At 37.8% G+C, this 25,814-nt stretch overlaps 2 protein-coding genes and 1 long non-coding RNA gene across 3 annotated transcripts; all 3 read left to right on the top strand.

The window, feature by feature from the left end:
- The first annotated feature begins 500 nt into the window (after positions 1-500).
- Positions 501-2,540, top strand: LOC131326650 (small ribosomal subunit protein mS80 (rPPR6)). Its single transcript, XM_058359502.1, has one exon. The coding sequence runs from the start codon at positions 501-503 to the stop codon at positions 2,316-2,318; it is 1,818 nt and encodes a 605-aa protein (XP_058215485.1). The 3' UTR covers positions 2,319-2,540.
- An 8,773-nt stretch (positions 2,541-11,313) lies between these two features.
- Positions 11,314-23,988, top strand: LOC131325819 (beta-glucosidase 42). Its single transcript, XM_058358274.1, has 13 exons — positions 11,314-11,674; positions 12,910-12,976; positions 13,112-13,170; positions 14,079-14,154; positions 16,051-16,125; positions 16,345-16,432; positions 17,119-17,344; positions 20,201-20,316; positions 21,491-21,702; positions 21,792-21,826; positions 21,928-22,030; positions 22,897-23,005; positions 23,474-23,988. Exons 1-13 carry the CDS (start codon positions 11,537-11,539, stop codon positions 23,667-23,669), a joined length of 1,500 nt encoding a protein of 499 aa, XP_058214257.1. The 5' UTR covers positions 11,314-11,536; the 3' UTR covers positions 23,670-23,988.
- Positions 11,706-12,573, top strand: LOC131325820 (uncharacterized). The gene is made up of 2 exons (XR_009199818.1): positions 11,706-11,883; positions 11,972-12,573. It is a non-coding gene; the product is annotated as an uncharacterized LOC131325820 (long non-coding RNA).
- Positions 23,989-25,814: the final 1,826 nt, after the last annotated feature.

Genomic DNA, 25,814 nt, shown 5'->3' with positions numbered 1-25,814 from the left:
AAAAGGTAGGCTAACAAGAACGTCAGAAGCAAGCACATGCCAAATCATGATTCATTGCCTATAAAAAAAAAAAAAAAAAAAAAAAACCTGATTCAGCAATGCACTGCAAATGCAAACTTGCAATCACAAAACCCAAATCTAAAGTGTAAACTAAGAATACAAATTCGGGGTTCTTCCCGGCTAGTCCTATGTGAGTGGATTATATCCCATCAGGTCCTTGTGCACAATTACACATAATTAGATCTAATTTATTCGTTATTTTTTTGGTAATTTCTGTCTAATTAACAATTCAAAGTGTTAATTGAAGCCCAATTTAAAGTGGGCTGCGTGGGCCTCGAACCAGAATTGAAGCCCAATTCGTTAGAGATTAACCCCGTACCAATAGCCCAACGCCCACTTAATCTGGAAAATGCAAACCCCCGGACAATCAGGCAATAGGGTTTACAGTCTGCTCCACAGAGAGAGAGAGAGAGAGAGAGAGAGAGAGGAGAGAAGAGAAGATGTGGAGATCAGTAGTTACAAGAAGAGCTCGTCTCAACATTCATCCTGGAGGACCCAAGGTGCATTCTGTCCAAAACCCACTTCCTTCCCCTCCTCAGGTACCTCACAATCAAACTCTCTTCTCTACACACTTGTTCTCCCCTAAGAAAAAAATCCCATTTCTCCAAAACCCTAGATTTTTCTCTCAAGATTCACGTGACCCTCTTATTGATGACCTTATTGGACCCCAAATTGGGTCACCCTTTTCCCAGTCAGATGAAAACTTCGATGGGTTGATTCATGAGGAAGACAGTATATTTGAGGAAAACCCGGTTTCTGTTAGATCAGAATTAGATAGTGAATTTTTCTCATCATTGGCTTTTGACGAAAATACCCCAGGTAATCCAATGATTGAGAGTTTTGATGATAATTTAGTTGATAATAAGTTAGTTGAGAAAGATGAGATTCCTGAGGTTGATTTTGAGAAGTTAGAGAGTGTGTTGTCTTTGCTTCAGAGTAGTAGTGGTAAAAGTGCAGCCGGATCGTTGGAATCGAGCCTTAATGAGATGGATTTGACGGTAAACGAAGAGTTTGTTGTAAGGGTAGTTGAAACACCACTTGTTCCGGGTGAGAATTTGATTGCGTTCTTCAAATGGGCCTCGAAGAAGCCAAAGTTTTTGGTTAGCACGAGGAGTGCGCGCGCTCTTGTTCGGGCAATTTCTGGCGTTCTTAGGAAGAAAGATGCCTATGCTTTGTGGGATTTGATTAACGAGATTGGGGAGAAGGAGAACGGTGTTTTGAATGCGGAGATTCTCAATGAGTTGATATCTCTTTTTTCAAAGTTGGGTAAAGCCAAGGCGGGATTTGATGTGTTTAACAAGTTTGGGGATTTTGGGTGTGTTGCGGATGCTGAGACATATTACTTCACTATTGAAGCTCTTTGTAGGCGCTCCTTCTTTGATTGGGCTTGTTCCGTTTGTGACAATATGAAAAGTGCTGGTGAATTGCCTGAAAGCAAGAAAGTTGGGAAAATCATATCGTTTCTGTGCAAAGGTTCCAAGGCTGAAAATGCTCATTCGGTTTATTTATTGGCAAAGGAGAAGGATAGATACCCACCTCTATCTTCTGTTAACTTTTTGATCATCTCCCTGTGTCAAGGGGATGAAACTGTTCGCTTAGCTTTGGACATGTTGGAGGACTTCTGTGGAGAAGAGAGAAAATACTCAATTAAGCCATTTTCATCTGTCATAGGCGGATTGTGTAGAATCAAAGATGTTGACGGAGCAAAAAATTTGCTGTTTAAGATGATTGATTCGGGTCCACCTCCTGGAAATGCTGTCTTCAATTCTATAATCAATGGCTTTTCCAAAACTGGAGATATGGAAGAGGCTAGAAAAATGATGACATTGATGGAGACTAGGGGTCTAAAACCCGATGTATACACTTACAGTGTCATTATGAGTGGTTATGCAAAGGGTGGAGAGATGGATGAGGCTTGTAAAGTTTTGGCTGAAGCCAAAACGCAGCATTCCAAGTTGAGTCCTGTGACTTATCACACACTTATCCGTGGATACTGCAAGCTTGAAGAATATGACAAGGCACTGGAGTTATTAAGGGAGATGAAGGAGTATGGGGTTCAGCCTAATGCTGATGAGTATAATAAGATGATCCAATCTCTTTGCCTGAAGGCTTTAGATTGGGAAAAAGCGGAGAAACTGTTGGAGGAGATGAAAGAAAGTGGGTTGCATCTCAATGCGATCACGAAGAGTCTTGTAAGAGCTGTTAAAGAGATGGAAGAGGAAGAAGTTGGGAGTGGAGAAGTAGTTGAAGCGGCGTAACTAATGATCAGCTTGCCTAGGTGCTTGTGATATGCAATATGAATTCCCATTCCCATTCCTTTTTCTTGTTTCTTTTTGGGTGTGGTTGTCATTCATGAGATAGAGAAAAGCAGAATCCATTATAGGTTTGAAATCTTTCATTGTAGGCTTCTCACATCTGTTGAAATTGAGAAGAAAAAAGTTTTGTTGTTCGAATCCATTAGAAAAAGCTTTTCGCCGGTCTGTAGCAGCGTTTAGAATTGCTTGTAATTTCTGGGATGATTCAGTAGGTTGAACGGGAACTCTGATTATCCCTTTCCACAGAATCAGCCTAGCAATGCGTACTTGTCTACTGACCATAGCCCATGTCCTTAACATTAATGTGCATTAGCTGTTCTTTACCTGTGAAACAGTTTAGTCCACTTTTTTTTGAGGAAACGAAAACATAAGATATATATTAGCAAACCATTACACCATTACAGACTTAGCAAGATTATGGGCAGTTCTAACAACATTCCTAGGCACTTTAGAGATAGCCACATTATCAAACTCGTGCATCAGACCTAACATATCCCTAAGAACAGGTTTAACAAAAACATCAGCACGTTCCATACACCGCAACGACTGAACTAGTACTAAGCAGTCCGTAAGTGCTTCCACCCTGCGAAACCTATTGCCAAGAGCCCACCGAAGAGCATCCAAAACAACCACGGCTTCCACCATTAAGGCTGAAGACGCAAACACACTCCTGACATTCTTTTCCTGCACAAAATACAAAGCTGACAAAGAAACCCAAGCTGCCGCACCTCTCAACGACTGCTTGCACCAAGCACCATCTACCAGAAATTTAGGAATCCACCCTTGAACCCCTTGATTACAACTGCCCGAGACAAACTGGTTCGAGAGCCCATTCTGACTGCGCACCCCATCCTTTGCAGCCCTCCCCCAGCAAGACCAAATATCATTTCTCATGGAGACAACAAGCTGAATTCCCCACTCCACGTACTCCATCACTGGCTCCATCGAACACCAATCTGTTCTGAGCACGCCAAATAGCCCATAGCACAGAAATACCTTCAGCCATGATGCTCCTATTAGGTGCCGAGTAACACTACAGGTACAGAAATTTTGGGACCGAATCCGGACCGACGGCCGCCGGCGAGCCATCTCCGGCCACCGGACGGCCGATCCGAGCCGTCCAAAAATTCTAAAAAAAAAAACCGAGGGGCCCCACGCGGGAATCAACGTCATCCGAGGTGTGTAGGGTGCTTGATCGGAGCACCCCTTTTCGTATGTGTATATGTATATACATATACACATACGAAAAGGGGTGCTCCGATCAAGCACCCTACACACCTCGGATGACGTTGATTCCCGCGTGGGGCCCCTCGGTTTTTTTTTTTAGAATTTTTGGACGGCTCGGATCGGCCGTCCGGTGGCCGGAGATGGCTCGCCGGCGGCCGTCGGTCCGGATTCGGTCCCAAAATTTCTGTACCTCTATCATTTTTCTTAGGTGCCCCACGAACCCATCCTAGCAACCACTCCTTAAAGGGGACAGGCTGCCCAACTGCAAAATTCAGCCCCAGAGAAGACGCCCTGCACAAACGACGCGCAAAATCACACCCAAAGAATAAGTGCTCCACAGTCTCCTCACCCTGACCACACACCGGACATACCGAGTCTCCAGCCATGCCTCTCCTAAACAACACAACTTTAGTTGGGATAATCGTGTGCAGCACCTCCAGAGAAATAAAGCAAGTTTGGGAGGAAGATTAAGGCCCCAGACCTTTCTCCAAACCTCCTCGCCCTCACCAACCCCATCCCAACCCGAATGCATCCTCAAAGCCTCAAAATAGGCTGACTTAACCGAGAATACGCCATTCTTTGACAACCGCCAAATTAGCTCATCCTGCCTAGCTACACTAGGAATATGAATAGCCAAGAATGTTGGGAACGATTTCTCGAGGGAACAACACTTCAATCAAAGGCTTAGAGCATCCACAGGGGAATAACCAAAAGTCAATAATCAAAAATTACCACATCATCTTTTGGTTATGCATTTAAGGGGTTGTTAAGGTTAGCAATATAGAGGTCCATAATGGTATAATCAAATTTGAATAACCAAAATTTGCCACATCACCTTTTCAATTTATAAAAATCTAAAAATTGTGAACATAGAAAATAATTTTTTTAAAATAGGTTTCAAACTAATAAAAACAGATTATTAGAAAAAGAGAAAATAGTTTTTTGAAAACTTTGATTTAAAAAAAAAATTTTGTGAAAAAGTTTAAAAAAAAAACAGTTTTCGAATAAAAGAATAGTTTTTGAATTTTTTTTAAAAGAACAGTTTTTGAAAAAAAAAATCAATAAAAAAAACAGTTTTTGCAAAAAAAAAAAAGTTTTGGGAAAAACAGTTTTTGCAAAAAAATAGAAACTTCTTTTAAAAGTATTTTTTTTAGAAATATGTTGAAAATGGAAGAGAGAAAAGGTTTTTGTGTTATGATGTTGTACTTAATTGAGAAAATGTAGGGATAACTAAATTTGATTATTGGCAAAAAGTTGTTAATTTTGATTATCCAATGGTTAAAATTTGATTAGTTGCTAAGGAGTTGCTAAATTTGATTATTCCACTGTGAGCTCTTTTTTGAACAAATGTTGCTAAACTAACAACATTTTAATTTTGATTATACCACTGTGAATGCTCTTACGCCACTCAAGAGTAGCCTCGTCAATTAAATCCGCCACCCGAAAATCCAACATATCAACTGAACTTCTCGATTCCACATACGGATTGGACGCCTTAGGGATCCACTGATGCTTAAACACGCTAATGCTCCTCCCATCTCCCAATCGCCACCCCACACCCTTCTGAAGCAGCTCACTCCCCCACAGAATACTCCTCCACCCCCCACGAACAGTTAGAAGGAGCATCACACCACCAAAAATCCTTACCCCAACAATACTTACCCAATAAAACTTTCGCCGCAAGAGACTCCGGTTGGCGAATCAGCCTCCAAGCCAGCTCGGCTAAAAGTGCCTGATTGAAGCACACAAAATCCCTTAAGCCCAACCCCCCATGCCCCAATGGCTTACAAAGATCATCCCACCTTTTCCAATGAATACCCCTCCCCTCCCCTTTTCCCCAAAGAAACCCAGCCACCACTTTTTTAACCTGCTTAATGAAATACTTCGGAGCCCGGAAGGCCAAAAATAAATAGATAGGAACCGCCGTTAGCGTGTGCTTAGCAATAACCAACCTACCTGGAAAAGGCAGAGAACCCATCCTCCAATTCGCCAAACGATGCCTGACACGATCAAGAATCCGCTGGAAAAGAGCACCCTTACGCTTTGTAAAGTCCAAATCAGCGCCCAAATAGACTCCAGGCCTATCAACTATCTTGATACCGAAAACATGGGTGAAAAAAACACGGTGCACCACCTTGATATTAGGACTCACGAAAAGCTCAGATTTCCCCTTGTTAATGCGCTATCCCGCGAAAGCACAGAAAGCATCTAAAATCCACCGCAAGCACCGGACTTCCTCCAAAACAATCTCCCGAAACAGAAAACTATCGTCTGCAAAAAATAAGTTTAATCCACTGAAACATTTATTTGCTATATTGCTCGTTGCTAGAATTTATGTTCCAAGCGCTATGCATGTTTTGTTGGTAAAAAAAGCGAGAGCAAGAATGTTGCAACTTTTTTTCCTTATGCTGGTGGCGATTGGGTGATTTCTTTCTTCTTTTTCTATCTGGACTGACCTCTTCTTGATTCATAAAAATTCATGCCCCTGAAACTGCCCTTCCTGTATGGTCTACTTGCTCTTTACCGTAAACTAGGCATCTTTTACGCGAGGTGCACACAAGTAAGGTCTTTTAGTTGCTGATTCTTTCTCCATGAGGTATTGTTTATTTTTCTGATGAACGAAAAGAGCATTCTTGGGATTTTTTATAAGCCTAAACGGAAGATGAGTGTGATATTTTTGGTTTCATATTGACAAATTCAGTGCATAATTAAGTTATTTCGGAAATTTGACAAAAGAAGTGCATATTGAAGTATTGTATTTTGGAAGTTTGACGAAAGCAGCGCGCAAGTATCGGGAGGCTAGTGACTATATTATGTAACTTGTGGCGCTGTTAATTAGTATGGACACTCTATAGTATTAACTTGCTGTGATGACTATGTTAAAAGGGTTCAGAAGAAGATCATGAACTCATGAAGTGATATCTGATGTTGTCTCTGTCTGCATCATCTTCGACGAAGAGCTCTCTCCTTGCTTTCTTGTTCTTTGGGGTGGTTATCTCTGATGAGTTTTTTTTTTTATCCCCCAAAATATACACATTTTCTCTACTTAGTCTCTAAATTATTAATTAGACGATTTTATCTCCTCAACTATCATATCGTTACCTACTTAGTCCAATAGATAACAGAAGTTAGGAATTTGGACGGAAAATGCCATTAAAGCCTGTTTGGGACCTTATAGAGCAGATACTTGATTACGAGAGTCTTAGAGATAAAAATTAATTACGACCTTCTAGGATAAAATGATCAGAAAAATAAGACATTCTCACCAATTTCAACAGATTGAAAAATGGAGCACTTAGTTTTTTTAGTATATAGACCTTCTAAAAAAAATTAAGTGCTCGAATTTTCAATCCATTTGGAACGGTGCGAAGATATTATTTTTCTGATCATATTATTTTAAAGAGTCATGATTAATTTTTATATCTGGGCCATCATAATTAAATATATTCTTTTTATTTGGGACCTTTTAAAACAGATACTTATCATGAGAGTTCTAGAAAAAAATTAACTATAACATTTTAGTATAAAATTATCAGAAAAATAAGATATTTGCACTCGGTTCACACTGATTGAAAATTGGATCGCTTAATTTTTAACTATATTTCTAATATAGAAACAATCTAAATCTATATAAAGAATTAAGTCTTTTTAATATATATATATATATATATATATATATATATATATATATATATATATAGGGTGGCGATATTGCCACGATTCACTATGTTAGGGCCACGACAGTTTTCTTAATATGACAATTTTACCCCAAGATTCCTCTCTCTCCTCCCTTCCCTGCGAGGCCACGTCTCTCTCTCTCCTCGATCGATCTCAGACTGTGTTCCGCTTTACCTTTTCTTTTTTGAACCTTCTTTACCTTTCATTCTAGTTCTCACTAGTTTGGGTGCCCGATTGAGAGACCAAGCCATGGAGGATGAAGGAAATCCAAGGTCACAAATCTGAATTTGCTCTCCAACAGCTAGGATAGAGACCCGACCTCTTCTTCCCCAAACAAGACCAAATTATTGATGCAGGAGTGATTGGCGCTAAAATTTGATTTTTTTTCTCTTTGCAATCACAAAATTAGAGGAACACCTCCTTAACCCATCACCAGTACTGATTATTCATCTATTGGATTGAGGAGGTGTTCTCTTCCATATTGTCTATTGCATCATTGTATGTAATTGGGGTTCAGAGTGGTCATTTGGGACGCATTGAAGGGTTGCAATTGAATATGGGGGGGGGGGGGGGGGAGGGGGGTGGGTGGTTGGATGCATGGGATAGCGGTGGCTGTTTTTTAAGGAGAGATGATAGAGAAGGTCGAACACAGAGCAATGGATTTTTTAGCAGTGAAAGACGAGAGAAAGGGATGAGAATGGAACGGAGTGGTGTGCCAGAGACAGAGACAGAGAGAGAGAGGCCGGGGGGTGGGGGGGGAGGAGTTGGGCAGAGTTTGTCTTCATTTGACCGGAGGGTGTAAGCGTCAGTCCACATAAACCTTCGTGTCCCTAACAAAAAGCCTCGTGGCATTATCGCCACCCTATATATATATATATATATATATGTATGTATGTGTTAGTCTCTATAAAATGCCACATAAGATTCTAATATATGAACCTTATCCTAAAGGGTCATAATTATTTTTCTGATCATTTTATCCTAAATGGTCATAAATAATTTTTTTATCTTTAAGACTTTCATAATCAAGTATCTGCTTTATAAGGTCCAAATGGCCTTACATGACATTTTCTATCCAAATTTCAAATTTCTGTTATCTATTGGACTAAGCTGGTAACGGTACGATAGTTGAGGGGATGAAATCATCAAATTGATAATTTAGGAACTAAGTAAAGAAAAAAATGCATAGTCTAGAGGATAAAAAAAAAAACTCTTCTCTGATCCTTCGACTTTTGAGTGTTGTCTTGCTGTCAGGCTCCGCTTCATAACTTTCGTTGGACATCCAAAAATATTTCACATGATTTCCGATGTTTGGTTGTTGAAAAGCCCGGAGATGACCCTTTTTTGGGGGTAAATCCTTTACTTCTTTTGCCGTGAGATGAGTTTCCGTCAAAAAGTGCCCCATAAGTTGTTTTCCACAACCACCTCCGTTGGTCTAGTTGTGCCCCAATGAAGAATTTTGCCTCACTCTAGTGCGGCCACGTTAACACAACTGGAAAATCTTTAATTGCATATTACTCTCTCTCTCTCCAAATACCAATGGGCCAAGTAGATGAGTTATTGGTTCGTGAAAATAAAATTGGGCATCAACCAAACACCGGGAAAAGATTGCAAAATTTATTTTTCATGTCAATGTTTTACATGGAAAATATTTTCCAGTTGTAAATGGACTCTTCTTGCTTTTGGTTGTCCAGTCCCAGTGTAAACCTTGAGATTTTGTAGGATTGTGGCTTCAGCTGTATTTCATATTCTTTCTCCAATGATTTACCAAATTTAAAATATATTCTAGTCATAATTCGAAAACAAAAAATCAAACATTTTTCCAATAGACTGTGGGGACCAAATTTCAAAGAAATCTTTACATAGTGAAACACAAAATTTTATTGGTAAAAAATCGGGTTATCACAGATTAGCACCCCTAGGCCCTATCTCTCCCCAACTTGATAAAGATAGAGATAGAGAGGGAAAACAAATATTACAAAGAAAAAAAAGGGAAGAGGTTTGGCAAGAAAAACGCTAGTTAGGTTTTTCTTTCTTTATTTCTTTTCTAATCATATGACTAATATTTTAATAAAAAATAATGCTAGAGCGATAAAGATTGCTCTTATTTGTTTGCCTATATAGGTTTAAAGAAACCACTTTGCTTTATGATATAAATTTGAGATAATGTTTTCGTGCATGCATATATTTAAAAAATGAAATTATTGTTGAGAGTGCCTTTAGGAAAAGGAAAAAAAATTCCACTAGTATTTGTCTCATAAAAAGCAACACCCTCCCCCTGGGCTAGTTTATCGACTGAGCTAATAGACTCATAGAAGTATTACTGGAAACATAATCATCAAGTTGGACAAAAAATTATTCATTTTTTTCTAGGGCACTGTCACGCGGTGTTTAAAATTTTGTCTTTACCACACTAACATTTGTGTGATTCCCATCACTAAGTGTATAGAGTCCACATAAATTTGTGGTAGAGGAGCCGTTTCAAAAATAAAATAAAATTTGTGGTAGAGGAGAGCTTCGAGGGAGAATGGATGAAAAAGAAAGAGTAAGGGACACACATATTTGTATATATAAATTAAAATGCTCACTTCATCCCATTTTGATAGTCTCATTTGAGAATTTCAACTACTTAAGGAAGCATAATGGTTACATCAAAAAGTATTTAGTTTTTCAATTATGCCCTGTCAAAAAGCGATTTAATTAATGTAGAGTAATAACAGAATTTTATCATGTTTTTATCGTTGATTTTGAGAAGTGAACATATATTTGGAGATGTTCCAAAATGGAATATGAAGTTTTTAAAATGGGACAAAGAAAGTATGCATTATTGAATGAAAGTTTGAAAATTATTTTATCAAACATGTATTATTTTGAAATTATCGTTTTGCGTTCAGGATCTCTTCTTGAAATACACTCCAATCCATAATATAATGCACAGTAATTTAAATAATTGATGCTCCACCTTTTCTTTTATTTTTATTTTTATCAGAATTGATGCTCCACCTTGAACCGACAATGGATTCCACCTCGGACAACACAAAATTGGATTCCACCTTTTTCATTTTCTACGCCTTTTAATATTGCCCACCTGAGGCGCAACGTCCCCCGCAGCAATTCATTATATAATTTTTTATTTTTTCAATTTTTTTCAACGAGATAATCTAACAATTCATAAAAAAAAATTAAAGAAAAAAAATCAATTTGATTTATTTTGCCAAAAGTAGGTCTTGTATGGACCAAAAAGTGTAGTAAATAAAGATGTTGGGCACTACGTGCTCCAAGATCACAAAAGAAAAAAAAATTGAGATCAATTCCTCTCCATACTCTCAAGTCTCGAGCCTATGCCGAGCGTTGGAATTGTTTTTTTTTTTTTTTTATGTCAACGATAAGATATTAGTTGTTAGTAACTAAGACAGGACTCGAGCACCTCGACCACGAGGACTCTAACTCAGAAACTCTCCCTCAAGAGTAAGAGTACGGAACGAACTACACTTGGTGGTGTTCGATGAGGGCCGCAACTATTTTGTTTCGTAGAATCTGCAATGTCCGTGAAAGAAAAATCAGATTCATCAAAAATTTAATATAAATGAATAAACAAATCATATTACTAGTTTCATGTCACATTCAGACCGTGTTCCACTAACACTTTCAGGACTTTTAGAAAAATACGACGATTTCAGGGACATCTATAAAAACATTAAAAAAAATATCTCATAGTCTTTATCAAATTTTGATGATTCGAGCCGCTCAATGTGATCAGAACATGATTTTAAGGGTACACTATAGAAATCAGGAAAAAAATGATCGGAAATAGCTTAATCTGAGCAGTTTTTAGCTTAAATTTGATGAACGGTTTAATTAAAAACTGCTCAAAACAAACACTTTTCGGTCATATTTTTTGCTAATTTTCCACGGGCTCCCTTAAAATCATTCTGTACATATTGAACAGTTTGAATGATAAAAATTTAATAAAAAATTATAAGATTGAAATTTGAAGTGTTTTTTTAAATGTTTTTACAGAGATGTCCCAAGAACGTTTCGTTGTTATTCAATTTTTTTTCTTCGAACTGTTAGGTTGAAATTATTATGGACGGTTAGTTTCGTGTCCCGTTCAACCAATCACAATCAGCAAGGTGGCGAATCTCTTCTTCGGTAGGATATATAGGAGATAGGAGTATCTCGCTCGCTCACGTCTCCGAATCCACCAAATCTGGAAATTGTTCTGGGTTTAAAGGAAAAGAAAACCCACCAAAGAAATGGCGAAGGACACAGAGAGGAAGAGATGCATGGAGGAAGAATGGAGGTCCATCCTCGCCTCCAAACAGCCCTCCGTCCCCTCCCGGACCGATTTCCCTCCCCGCTTCATCTTCGGAGCCGCCACTTCTGCTTACCAGGTCACTCTCCTTCACTTTATACCTTCTTTTTTTCTTTTCTTTTTTTCTTTCTTTTCATGCGTTCTTGTTTTTCGATACCTTAAAAGCCCGGGTCAGCTTGCACCCGCATCGATTGATTCCGGACCAATCCTGCCTTTCATTAGTGTCGGACTGCTTTTCCACAGTCTCTCCTAAAATCAATTGGGATTGTTAGGGAGGGTTTCAATTAAGTCTTTTTATTGGCATTCGACGTCACACTCGCAAGTGTTTTTAAGAGCGGTAAACCAATTGGTGTTGTTAGGGAGGATTTCCATTAAGTTTTTTTATAGGGCATTTGACGTCACATGTGTAATTCTTTTTTTAGAGTGGTCACAGTGGTGGCATTGTGTAACCAAATCCGCAGTACACTTCAGGTCTGTCGAACATGAGAACTTATGAGGAGCAAACCCTAAGTCCAACTGTTTCTCTCTCTCCTCGCATCATACTTTGTGCATGTGTATACCCCTCTGTCCCGCCCATTGTGTTTGCTTTGTGCATGTGTCCCGCCCATTTTTCCTTTCTTATATTACTTTTCAATATATGCAAACATTTTGGGACATCCCAAAATGAAAAGGTGAACCAAAAAAAAAATTATGAGACGGAGGGCATACTTATTAGTTGGATCCGCAACTATATGGTGTCGCCATTTCGCCTTTTTCTATGTTTGGGCTGGATTCCCATTTCATCCACCATCCGAGCACATTCAACTGGAGTGAAACAATTGATTTTGATATGTATGGTTGTGTATTTGTATATAATGGTGAATCAAAGAGTTGATAGCTTCCACTGAAGTCACTACACTAGGCTTCCTTCTTCGACTTTAGTCATTTTGTTTATGTTACATTTTGCTGATTTTAGTCGATTTAATCTTATCACCAAAATCTCGTAGTTATTAAAGGCGACAGGTGTAACGAGGCGCCAAAGTCTTGTTGGAGCCTAGGCATAAGCCGCAAGGTGAGGAGCGAGCCTTGTTGAAGCGAATGACATCAAGTCGAGCATGTATAGCCAATGTAATAAAGACAACAATCAAAGCTAACTATAGCAAAAAGTATTAAGAAATGCAAATCAACTTCCATCATGTTTATAGAACACCAAAAGGGAAATTAAAGTATTTAGTATAAGGCCTCTTTGGCCTTTTGTACTTTTGAATTTGTTAACCTAGGAAAATATTGAAATTATTTGTGGCGTACGACCTCTATTTTTCTTGTTAATTTTAGATTGAAGGGGCCTGGAATGAAGGTGGTAGGGGCCCTAGCATTTGGGATTCTTTCTCACATACTGAAGGTATGCTTTCCTGCATGTCTGTCCGCTTAGTCTATCTTTTCCATATAATGACCTCTGATTGTGGTACGCATGAATGTGCGCATCATTTTGCTTGCTTATGAAAACTCAAGCTGCTTATTTTCCCTGTTGAATCAGGAATTATTTTTGATGCAAGTAATGGAGACATCGCGGTGGATCACTATCATCGTTACAAGGTCAATGCTCAGACTTATGGGTGTTACTGTATCAGTCACTTCAACACATTCATTAATGTTGTTTATTTCCCTCTAGTTTTGGAATTAGGAATTTCAATGAACAACCACATGATTCGCATGATTAAATGACTATTGGATAAACTTCATGCATATATTGACGACAATTGCTTGTTGAAAGATTTTTACCAAAGAGTTATATAAACCTCGGGTAAAAATAATTTCTTTTGAGATTTCAATAGGAGCAATTTTGGGAAATACATAAAATATGAAAAGTAGAACTGGGATGGCTATACCTCCAGTTGGCCTGGGATGGCTATACCATTGCATGTATGTGCTTGAGGTGATTAATTGCTTTTGATGTTAGAGCATCCACAATGTAATAATCAAAATTGGATAACCAAAAGTTGTCACATCATCTTTTGATTATCCATTTAGAGGTTGTTAAAAGTTAGCAATGTCAAGTCTCACATTGTTTACTTTTTGCCCATAATCAAAATGGGTTGGCAAAAATTTAAATCTAATGGTCAGTTTTTTTTTTCTCAATCTAATGGTCTACATTGAATGACATTCTAGTAAAATAAGTAAAAGTGGAGAGAGTGAGTTTCACCTACCAATAACGCATTGCTTAATGGAGAGTGAGTTTTACTCTCCCATGATAGGTGTACTTGATTGAGAAGATGTGAGGTCCAATAAATTTGGCCTTCGATTATCCAAAGGCCAAAATTTGATGAGTTGCTAAGAGGTTGCTAAGTTTTGTTATTACAATGTGAGCACTTTTTTGAGCACACATTGCTAACTTTAACAACCTTTTGGTTTGATTATTACATTGTGGACACTCTTACCTCTTATATTGATCTCCTTATGTTACAAAATTACAATTTCTTAATTATATTTTTTGTTGAATACAGGAAGATATTGACCTTATAGCCAAGTTGGGATTTGATGCTTATCGTTTTTCCATATCATGGTCTCGAATATTCCCTGGTAAAATCCTGTTTTGATCATCTCTTATATGTCTAGTGATACTTTTTAAGATTTTAGAATGTTTATGTTTACGCCGAGTAATGAAGAGGAGAGCTCTTTTTCTCCATTTGGATCCAATTTGATTGTGCTCTATTTGGGTCTTTTCTATTGTGTTTCGTTTGGTCTTCTAAGTACCTTCCTTCGTCAAATTGAACTTTGTTTTTGAAGTACCCATGCTTCAAAACTACCATGCAAAGTACCCATGGTTCATATCCATTTATCTTGTTTTTGTATTTGAATAACGCTGTTAGACCTTAGTGGCAGGATCCTCCTAACAGGGTGACGAATCCACCTAGAACCTCACACCCATTCTCTCGAAGTCAAAATCTTTTAGGAATCTCAATCCTATCAAGAAGGATCTTGCTCCCAAGTAGGGAACCTCTCAAATGAGTCCCAAATGAAAAAATGAAGAGCTGTCATGCAGAGAAAATATGCAGTGGTGATAAGCTTTTAGAATAACGTTAGCCACAAATTGCCCAAGTATTTCATGTAAGCATAATATTTAGTTTTATTTGCAGAAAAGCATTCGCAGTTTACACCAATTACTAATAGACTAGAAAAATTAGTAGTTTTTTAAGGTCAATATTTTTAAAAGCATTCGCCTACATGTATATGCTCCTATACACACTCCCACCCTTAAATGCTTCTATATCCTTTCGCTTTCCTGCACCAGGCCTTTTCCGCTCCCACTTCATACAATTAAGGTCTACACTTACGCAATTGTTTCCGATTTTGTTTGGGGAGGAAGGAATGCTTCTTACAAGAGCGCTTGCAAAATTAACAATGGCCATGCTGGATAAGTTGTGTTGGATGTAGGTGCTGTAGCTCTTATGATGTTAGGAGTCATCAGGTCCTAAGCAATTTTCAGGAAAATTCCGTTCTCTTTGCTACACGCACAATTTTCATGTACCTTATACATGCTATTATGTTCTGTTGAATGCTTTCATCAAACACAATAAGTTGGTTTGAAATGTATAACTATCAATGGACTTGTACGTACAGAAGCTGGCATTTGGACGGTTATAGAATGTTCTTCTATTGGCTACTTGGACCAAAACCACTGGATTAGGTTTTATATCTAAGTAACTGGGAATGGACATCTGCATAGCTTGACAATAATGGCTCTTGAGTTGTAAGCTGGTCAAGCATTGTGGATTCTTTTCTTTGATAGACTTCTAGCTCGTATGAGAGAGAGAAAACCATTGTGTTAAATTTTAAACTCAGATTCTCTCTTTGGTGTATGCCATGGTGATCATACCCGGGTATCAACTACTAAAGCATCCATCTCAAAACCAATTGTCAATGAGTGGAGAGGCCACCCAGGCTCATATGCTAGTTTTGGAGGAGATAATTAATCAATGTGGGACAATTTCCAACACTCCCCCTTACGTGCGACCCCCGACTCGCACGTGAAGAGGTCAACAAAGGATCCAGAACACATGGATCACAACGAAATAAAGTACAATTATGGCACAAACAAAGGGGAAAAGCCTCCGAAAACTTAGCTTTGATACCATGTAAATGCAAGTAAATAGCAGCGGGAACAAGAGTACAAGAGTATCTGCTGATTGTATTCCATTTAAAAGCAGAAAGTTTCTCAACACCATTTAGTCCTTCGTTGTTCATTGTGCAAAGTTACATGCTCTATGCTGACTTTATGCTCCCCTTCCTTTTTCTATTACAAACAAAGCTTAGAGTTGATGACACCATCCACATTTGCAAAGTTTCCATGACATATGTTTTGCTAGATTATGAACAAATGATTTTATCACTATCTATATCTCTGTTTTGCATTTTCTTGTTTAAGACAATAGAGATTAGTGAATCAGTTGTATTGGTATTTTTCCTTGCTTGCAGATGGATTGGGAACAAAAATCAACGAGGAAGGCCTTACTTACTATAACAATGTCATTAATGCTCTTCTTGAGAGAGGTATGAATTTGTTATTAGAGATGAGGAAAAGTGTATAGGGTGTTAATGAACCCTTACACATATACCTTTATTTATATTACTCTTGAGAGTTACACATACATAAGATAGACGATGTGGGACAAACCCACTCTCTCTAATAAACACTTCTAACAGAATTCATTGGTTGTTATGTCCCTCTAGTTGCAACAGTGATGAGTGATTTGTACCTATCTGTTTCAGGCATCCAACCTTTTGTAACTTTGTATCACTGGGATCTTCCTTTAAATCTCGAGGAGTCAATAGGAGGATGGTTGAATGACCAAGTTGTGTAAGCACTGTTTTTCAGTTTATTGCGTATTATTTCTTAGTTCTGAACATCTAGATATTAAACGAATCCTTATTCTTCTATTGATGTTACTTATTATCACGCAGGAGGAAAATTTTATTTCATTCAATGTCATTCATTTTAAAGTTTTATTTTTGTGACGTTGAATGTCATTCATAGTTGGGTTGTAACCTTAAGATGATGCTAAGGGGAATTTGTTCCCCTGAACTAGCTTTACTTCAGCTTTAATGCAATTTCCATCTAACCAAAAAGAAATAAAAAAGAAGATTTATTGGTTTGTACACAAGAAGAGTGTGTATATGAGGGGAAACCCTACATGTGATTGACAAGTAGGCATAATGGGGTTATGGGGGTAGATATCAACTGATTGACCGAGGCAGGGCTGTACAACTTTTAGAAATGTCACTAGAGCCATCTTTGGACGATATAATTTTATACTTTATGATATTGCAAACGTAAGCCCAAAAGAAGTGCTTGACCCTAATGAAGTCGATGCATCAACTAATGTTTTGCATAAATCTCCTGCAGTCCTGGTACATTTTTTTTTCTTTTGGAACAGAGCAGTCATGGTACATTTGTTGTTTAGTTTTTTTTTATTTTTCTGAACGCCGTAATGTTTTTCCTGCATATTAACGAGTACTTTGCTGCTGCTTGTGTCAAATATCCAGAAAATATTTTGCCATCTATGCAGAAACTTGCTTTGCCAGTTTTGGAGATAGAGTAAAAAACTGGATCACAATTAATGAACCTCTTCAAACAGCAGTGAATGGATATGTGACTGGGATATTTGCTCCGGGAAGATGTGAACATGCATTGGAAGAGCCATATTTGGCTTCACACCACCAGCTTTTGGCCCACGCAGAAGCTGTTTCTATATACAGAAATAAATACCGGGTATGCTGGTCCATGTTATTAGTTGCTCATTACAAACTTCATCTTCATTACATATTCGTAATCCTCGTTAAATTGTTATTTTGGTTTTTATTGGCAACAAAGTAAATATTGTTAAGCCTAGTGTGCATTGTGTGCTACCGATAATAATGTGATATATAATTTGGTTGGTATTGTATGCAAGGTTCATGGAATCAAATATCACATTGTTCACTCGAATGGCCTAAACATTCTTACTTCTGGAGAAATCAACCTATCCATTTTAGGGAAATAAAATTGGTGTATTACTGTAGGGTGAGCTAGCATTGAAGAGGTGCATTTTGACACCATGAAAATTTATTATTATTATTTTGGTGAGTTAATTTCATTAAGAAACAAACTTAGCCGCATAGTCCCCACCAACACGGCAACGCCAACAAAAACACAAAACAAGGCAACTAGTCAATCACAGACCGAAAACTGAAAGCAGCTACATGCCTCCCAACTACAAGCTAAGAACTAACAACCCAGCTGCTATCAGTAGCAACAGGGAGCGACCCTGGGTAGAAAAGGAATCGTTATGGCAGTGTTCCACTGGACCTTGACCTTGAGAACTTGGTGACTTGGGGTAATCTCTATCTTAAAGGCAGATCAGTGAAAGCCAGCATACTTACGCTCCCACTCTCAGCTACTATATATAACAATGGGATCAGGAAAAGGCTACGGATTTCCCTCCAGAACTTGTCCAAGCATTTGCCAATTCACAAACTTCTCATTTTCCAATTCCGTCCCTCTTTGCCCATGTCCCTTGCTCTCCTCGTGTATCTATTTCATGGAACTATGGCAAGAACACTCTGCTATCTTCAAACAAGTATTTATTTAGGATTCCATTCGATCAAAAGCAAGGTTTTGTAATTTCAAAATTGGGGAGAATACAATTTGGGAAGTACCCTATGTCAGTTGAGTGAATATATAGACCTTATGACTTGTAGGTATTGTTTCATTCTCTTCCATTAGAAGCTAGGGTCTATAGTTTCGGCCTTGGAAGATTTGGAAAATGTATGTAACTGCTGTATATTGACAGTGCATATTAGTCTATCTAAGTATATTTTGGAGTGACTCCCCTTGTAGATATGCTTTTCAATCAGAATTTGTTATTTTCTTAAGAGGTGATTTTTTTGGTGGTTTGTTGGTAATGGATGATTAGTTGTTAATTAGTGAGAAGATACTTTCTATAGAACAAGTAGCCCAACGGCATCAGGAGTGCACCTAGATGCTAGGAGAAAAGAGGTCAGACACTCAACTCCTCTTCCAAGGTTCTAATCTAAGGGCCTGTTTGGGAGGCTCTTTTTCTCATTTTCATTTCCACATTTTGGTTGTTTGGGTGGTGGAGCCAAAACACATTCTACTAAAATGTATTTTCAAATTTGATTGAAGGAGAGCAAAAGCCAGAAGTTGGTCCGGAGCTTAGTAGCAAGATCCTTCTAAAATGGATGCGCTCCCTAGACGGGAGCTCGAATCAACGCTCCCAAGATGGAAGCTTGATAGGTGCTCGCTCCTAACAAAGATGGGAGCTTTTCAGGCCGCTAAGGCAGTTATTCTCTTACTTTTAAGGGAGTTATGCTATTGCGGAAATAAGAATATGAGAATCATATTAGTCAAGAAGTTTTGCAAATTGAGAATATATAACTTCCAATAATTACACTTTAAGATTTGAAAATTTTTCAGTATCACTTTTCCTTTAATGGTCAAGTATTTAAAGTTATTTTATATACATATTTTTATATAATCTATATACGCTCCTTAGACGCTCCTAACCTTAGGAGCTTCTAGGTGCCTCCGCCCCCCCGCACCCACTCCCGCCCCTGCTTCGTGATACTCAGGTCCGGAGGTCCTTTTCACATTCTAGTTGTTAATTCTTTACACTACTCATGTTGCAATATGCATTCTGCACATATCTATCAAACACTCTCCTGATTTAAAATACATTTAGACCGAAATCCAAAAATGCAAAAAGTTAAAAAATGGGGCTCCCAAACACCCCCTAACTATTTTAATATTACTGACTTTCACCAAATAAAAAAACGTAAATTTTAAATAATTTTGAGATAAGATATGGTGATAATTAACAATTAGAGTCCATTAGTCTTTGCTTTTGTTAGAATCTTATCAGCTTATGTTGTGCAAATTATATATCATGTGTATTCTTAGTAGAGAGAAGAACATAAACAATATCATGAGTACCATTTCCTAGCTGTGTCCACAAACTACTTTTTAAGGACTTCTTGAGTCTTGAGTCCATCTAGATTCTCCATAGGTTGATTTATTCCATGATCATGTAATTGGGATGGGACGCAGACCTATGGTCACATATACATGACTTACTATATCATTGAGTATATGTATATGTCAATGTATCCCCTACGTGTCCATGTCCTAGTTTTTAGAGAAATAAGCTTTCTGTGCGTCCGTGTCATGTCAAATCTGTGTCCGGTGTTGTATCCGTGCTTATTAGGGCCCGGCTGTACAGTGTATGCTGCGTTATCGCCTTTCACCATTCGCTATATCTAGGGGATCTTCTGAATGCCCTAGCATAAGATGGCAAGTCTTAAATTCTTGTTAAATTGACAGTGGCTGTCTTGCTAATGCTTCCTCAAACAACCATGCCATTTCCCCTTTCTTCACTGGGACTAGTGTTTTGTTAGTCCTTTTCTAAATTTTAAGAGAAATATTGCTGGCTCAACGAGTATGTTTTTACTTCTAACTACATCATTATGTTACTGGCTCTTGTTAATGATTGTTATAACCTTCTATTCGTTGAATTATAGGGCAACTAAAAATTTTCTTCTTGTTGACTGTTGTGGCGTTAACACACTGCAGGATATTCAAAAGGGTCAAATAGGCTTGGTGGTGGATTGTGAATGGGCCGAAGCTTTATCAGATAAAATTGAAGATAAAAAAGCTGCGGCGAGGCGACTTGATTTTCAACTTGGATGGTATTCCTTCTTAAGTTGGCTGCATATTTTTAGGATTCTGAACTCATTTTGATCTTCATTGGCCGCATTATTTTAGGATTCTGAACTCATTTTGATCTTCCATGCTTATTGATTTCAGTAGTATTTGTGCATATATTGCCAAGGGTTAGGTTTGTCTCGAGTTCTCCCTCACCCATACCCCCATCCATTGGGGATTACATGGGTACTGTGATTTTTATGTAAAGAGCTATATTTTGCAAAAAAACTTGTCTTCAATTGGAGTTTGCTGGAGTGAAACTAGTACATATATGCACAATGCACTGCTTCAATCTATGTCTACCAACTTGAAATAAATATTATAAAGTGTTATTTTTATTACCGGCACCCCGTGCCCTGAAGGAAACACTCACTTTTTGGATGTGAAGAGTCAAGTGCTAAAGGATGAAAATACTACGTGATCCCCACGGACCCAATAGAGTCAATACCTGCGATTTCCCTTCCCAATTCGGATTGTGATCATCCCAACATTTCTGAAAATACTATGTGATCCAAAAATTAAAAAACTTACATTCTGAAGAATATATGTTAGGAATTCTTGGTGTAAATGCCTGAAGATCGGGACTGTCCACGGACTTAGTCACCATATCATTCATTGGTTTGTTGAGTGTTTTATCTAGTTTATCAAGATGGCCATTACCGTTACCCTTTTCTACTTTTCTCACCCCCCTTAATTAGATGCTATTCCAGAAACTCTCCCTTTCCAAACCAAGCCTATGTGAACCCTATTTGTTGAGCAATTGTACTTTTTGTTTTCATCTTTGAACACTCACACTCCACTCAACCTTTTTTTACCCTACACTTCCTGAACCGCTCAGATCTCTATCTTTAGTTCGGGCAAAGGCTATGATGAAAGTTCACCAAGCACATTAGTAATGGCCGACCTTGTTGTGTTTAAGTTGTCCTATATCAATTGTTATATGGCAATGAAAAGATTGTTGGATGACTGAGACAGAGAGGAGAATAGAGGTTGTAATTAACGAGGAGTACAGAGAGAACCAATTATGATTGTACATGGAGAAGAAACATTGACAGATTAACTTGTTTTTATTTTTCATTTTAATTCAGAAAGACCTTTTCCAAAGTATGTCATCATTAGTTTGATAACGCTATCCACTTGTTACAAATTCTGTTGTAGGTACTTGGATCCTATTTTCTATGGTGACTATCCTGAAACAATGCGTGAAAGACTTGGAGACCGGCTTCCAAAGTTCTCAGAGAAAAATAAAGAGTTGCTAAGGAACTCGGTGGACTTCATTGGTCTGAATCATTATACAACAAGGTTTATTGCTCATTCAACAAACACTGAAGATAATTATTTTTATAGGACACAAGAGATTGAGAGGATTGGTAATGTTTATGAACACCTTTGCTGAATTGCTTTCAACTCATTTGTTGTTTATAAATCTCAATATCCCTTTTTGTCTCTTTCATCTCAGCTGAGTGGGAAGGGGGTGAGATTATTGGTGAGAAGGTATAGATCATCTCTTTTGTCATCTTACCTACATGTATGGGATTGGTGTGTGTGCACACACTTACGATTTCAGTTGGCTGAAAATGTTTTACACATGGCAGGCAGCATCACCGTGGCTTTATGTAGTTCCTTGGGGTCTCAGGAAAGTACTCAATTACGTAGCTCAGAGATACAACAATCCCCCAATTTATGTTGCTGAGAATGGTAATCCATTGACAACTTTGTATTTCCAAAAGCAAAATGCGGTTATACCCTGCTAGATATTGGCCTATTTGTGCGCTGCGCATGAATCAGAGTTGCCAAGATCCAAACCAAAATGAGCCTCAAATCCCAATGAATTGGGGTTGGCTACATGAATCCCTTTTCTCCATGGATCTCTGTCAAGGATCGTGTTCCGTGATATCCACAAAATTAGATGCTTTTGAACTACCGCCTCTAAAGTCAATTGTGGTCTACCCCTCTTAATGTCACCATCTACCGCAACCATCTCCTTCTAACTACGACATCTACCCTTGTACGGAAGACATGTCCCAACAACCTTAATTTATTCTCTCTCTTCTTATCTTCTATATGTGCTATGCCTATGATTCCGTGGAGGTTTTCGTTTACCACACATTCATCTCAACATTTTCATTTCAGCTATACTAGTGTTACTTGCATGTTGTTTATTAGTGGTCCAATCCATGCTGTATAACATGGCTGTGGCTGGCTTATAGCAGTATGGTAGGATTTTATGTTCAACTTTGCAGGTCTCCTGCAGTTGCACAATACTCCCAAAGCACTGCCACTTGATCCATCCAATAGTGAAACTAAAACTATTCAAGCTCTTTTGTTGATATAATTCCTACTGTAATAAAACTCTAATCCATAATAGATTAATATTTCTTAACATCTTTTGCTCTTTTCTAATACTATCACTGGTATGTAGTCTAAGAAACTTTCTTCAAAGTCTAAAAATACCTTCATGATTAGACATTAGTCAACTAATCTATGAGATAGTAGATGTTTTATGATGTTGTTTCAGGTGTGGCTCTATTTCATATCTGAACACTTCAGTTGACTGTTTGCAGGTATGGATGATGAGGATAATCGAAGTTGCCCTCTCCATGAGATGCTAGATGACAAATTACGAGTTCGTTATTATAGGGAGTACCTCACAGCTGTTGCTCAGGCAATCGAGTGAGTTACTGTTACCAAATTTTCATTATTCTATGAACGCATGCTTGTTTTTTGTGCCATGGCTCCTACTTCCTGGCCATACCTGCTTAGCTCCACGTGTGAAAGTAAATGCTAATTTCTTTGGTTTAACTCTCCGTAGCATGATAGCAATCCAATTCACAAATCTCAACATGCCAACCAACGATAGATGTATCAACATTCATGTTTATCTCTTTCAGCTCCTTCACATGAATCGAGCACCATTGCTATTTTGGTTTTGAGCTTGTAGAGATAACTACTGTTATTAGCCAGATAATAAGAACATAATGCATTAGGGTTCTAAAAATTATCGTTGATCATAAAATAGTCAACAAATAAAGTGCACTTTGGTGAAGTGTGGGGCTTGCGGTATGGAGTACGTGAAATGAATTAGGTTAAATTCAAATGAATAAAATGGATGACTATATTGTTTATGGTGCACATGAACAGGGATGGAACAGATGTGAGGGGTTATTTTGCCTGGTCATTACTGGACAACTTTGAGTGGAAATTTGGCTATACAAAGCGTTTTGGTCTGATTTATGTGGACTATAAGAATGGGCTTACTCGGCACCCGAAGTCTTCTGCTTATTGGTTCCTGCGATTCTTGAAATGTGGAGAGGACAAGAATGGGAAAGAAGAGTAGTGGCATTGACCACCCTGTCAAACTCTGGCTTTGATTCAACAAGCTTCTACTCCCTGCATTCTATGCCTGCTTGATGCCATGAGAGTTTATTCGCCGACTAGATACTCTATATCACCATGTTACTATTTTCTGTTGTTGTTACTATTGTTCTAATCTTGTTTGTCATCTCCGTTCTTGCACGATTGCGGGTACAATTCATAGAATCTTGGGATATGGTACTAAAGTTATTAACCATCCTCCAAGATACCGAAAGCTAAGTCTGACAAATTGTGCTTATCTGGATTTTCTGTCATTTATCAATCTGCACTCTTTACGCTTATTACATTTTCTGTGTGATGACAAAAAAACTTATTCAAGCTATGAAAAACCCTTAGAAAAGTTTTGAAGATTTGCTTGCTTGCATAAATTGCTTTGGAAGTTGTGTAATGCGTTCCAAAATGCCAATTGTATCTTTTTCTCTGGAACTTACTACTATGCAGCTTAGCCCTTGAATGCGTAGTTCTTGACCGGAGCTTGTCAGAGTTTGATGTTCTTGTGCTTTTTTTCGACATTATGTGAGTGATTACCACCATCACAAGGAAAGAATGGCTCATTATTCCAACCATAATTTAAAGAATGGACTTGAACTACATAAAAGTCCCAAATTTGTATTTACATCCACAAACGCTGGTCTTAGTAAAAACATGGGATTTCCACTGAAAATCTGTCATACAGATAGATCAACAATAAGAAAGCTAGAAGTGTAATCTGCATGCCCCCAAACCTTGGTATGTAGCTCAACAACCATGACCCATGGAGGAATACCCATCATCTTCTCAAGAAACATTTAGATTATCAAAGCCTAGGTGAGAAATCAAAGTTTTAGTTCTCTAATCGCATACATATGGGGAGAGGAGAGAAATCTCTATCTCAATGGGTTTTGAGAAAAACCCTAGAATTCCAAACTCAAGCTCCAACAAACCAACTCAAACGCAAGAAATTTCAAATTCAAAGTCAAAACAGCCCTCACGGCAGCTAAGTCACAATGTTGACTTTTTGAAGACTTCCGCTATGCCACCTCAATACCTCATAAATTATGAATTTAAATAGACAAGGCAATAAGGGTCTTTACAACATCATCTTTGTCGTTCGCGTTGATGAGACCGTTTTTCACCTCCTTCGTACTCTCTCTCTCTCTCTCTCTTTAAATCTCTTTGTTAGCTCTGATTAGCCCCAAACTAAAGCCCCTATATTAATTGCAAAATTATTACTCCCTCCGTCCCTTATTTATAGTCCGGTATTCCATTTTGGATTGTCCCTTAATAAGTGTCCATTTTGTAAAGTTAGTGGGTAAAAGTTGGTGAATTGTCTATTTTGTCCCTAAAAGTAAATTTTATTTTAAAAAGTAAGTAAGTAAAAGTGTAATGATGATGGGTAAGTAGGAAAAGTGGAGTAAAAAGTTGATGTGAAAGATATAATGATGATGTCTTTTTAATAAGTTATAATTACGAAGCAGGACATTTAAAAAGGGACGGAGGGAGTATCAACTAAGTGCTTGCTCAAACACCTCATCAAGGGAAATTGAATTTGAGGCAAACTACTTTTGTTGGGATTAATGCTTGCTTAACTTATGTTAGCATTCTAGTCACAATATTTAGTTAGCAACATAAAACGTTTTAGGCCTTCTTTTTTAAAATAAATTTTTAGGCCGTCTTTTAGCCTTATATTAGTTATATAGCCACCAACATTGAATTTTGTCTTTAGAGGGTTTTCTTTTTATAAATCAAATTTAGGCCTTCAAAATGTCAAGGCCAGTCTTGGGTCATTTTGGCTAACCCAATTGGATTATTATTTTTGTCTTTTTTTTTATGTATTTCTTAGTTTTACATAATTATTTTTAGATAATTAGTTCGTATTGATAAGAAAAATCTAAAAAGTAAAAATTTGGTTCGAATTTTTTTTCCCGAATAAATATACATTTTTGGTAAATTTTTCTTTATTAAAAAAAACTAGTTTTGAATATAATCTTTTTTACCTTTTTATTCCTCGATGCAAGCTAATTTAAAAAAAAAAACTAACAAAAAAAATAAAAAAAATTAATGTTTTTTTTTTGAACGTAACGGTAAGTTGTTGTCCTTTTGTCAAAGAGAGAGGGAGAGTACCATA

The sequence above is a fragment of the Rhododendron vialii genome, chromosome 5a (genome assembly GCF_030253575.1).
Source record: "Rhododendron vialii isolate Sample 1 chromosome 5a, ASM3025357v1".
NCBI classification, from domain to species: domain Eukaryota; kingdom Viridiplantae; phylum Streptophyta; class Magnoliopsida; order Ericales; family Ericaceae; genus Rhododendron; species Rhododendron vialii.
Note: the sequence above shows the minus strand (reverse complement) of the source record. Positions and strands in the feature narration are given on the sequence as shown.

Excerpts from the sequence above, each read along its gene's own strand:
- LOC131326650 (XM_058359502.1), top strand. The coding sequence starts at position 501 with ATGTGGAGATCAGTAGTTACAAGAAGAGCTCGTCTCAACATTCATCCT.
- LOC131325819 (XM_058358274.1), top strand. The coding sequence starts at position 11,537 with ATGGCGAAGGACACAGAGAGGAAGAGATGCATGGAGGAAGAATGGAGG. Across the intron at positions 12,977-13,111 it reads TTCTTTCTCACATACTGAAG|GAATTATTTTTGATGCAAGT; the intron begins GTATGCTTTCCT and ends CTGTTGAATCAG. Across the intron at positions 16,126-16,344 it reads TAATGCTCTTCTTGAGAGAG|GCATCCAACCTTTTGTAACT; the intron begins GTATGAATTTGT and ends TATCTGTTTCAG.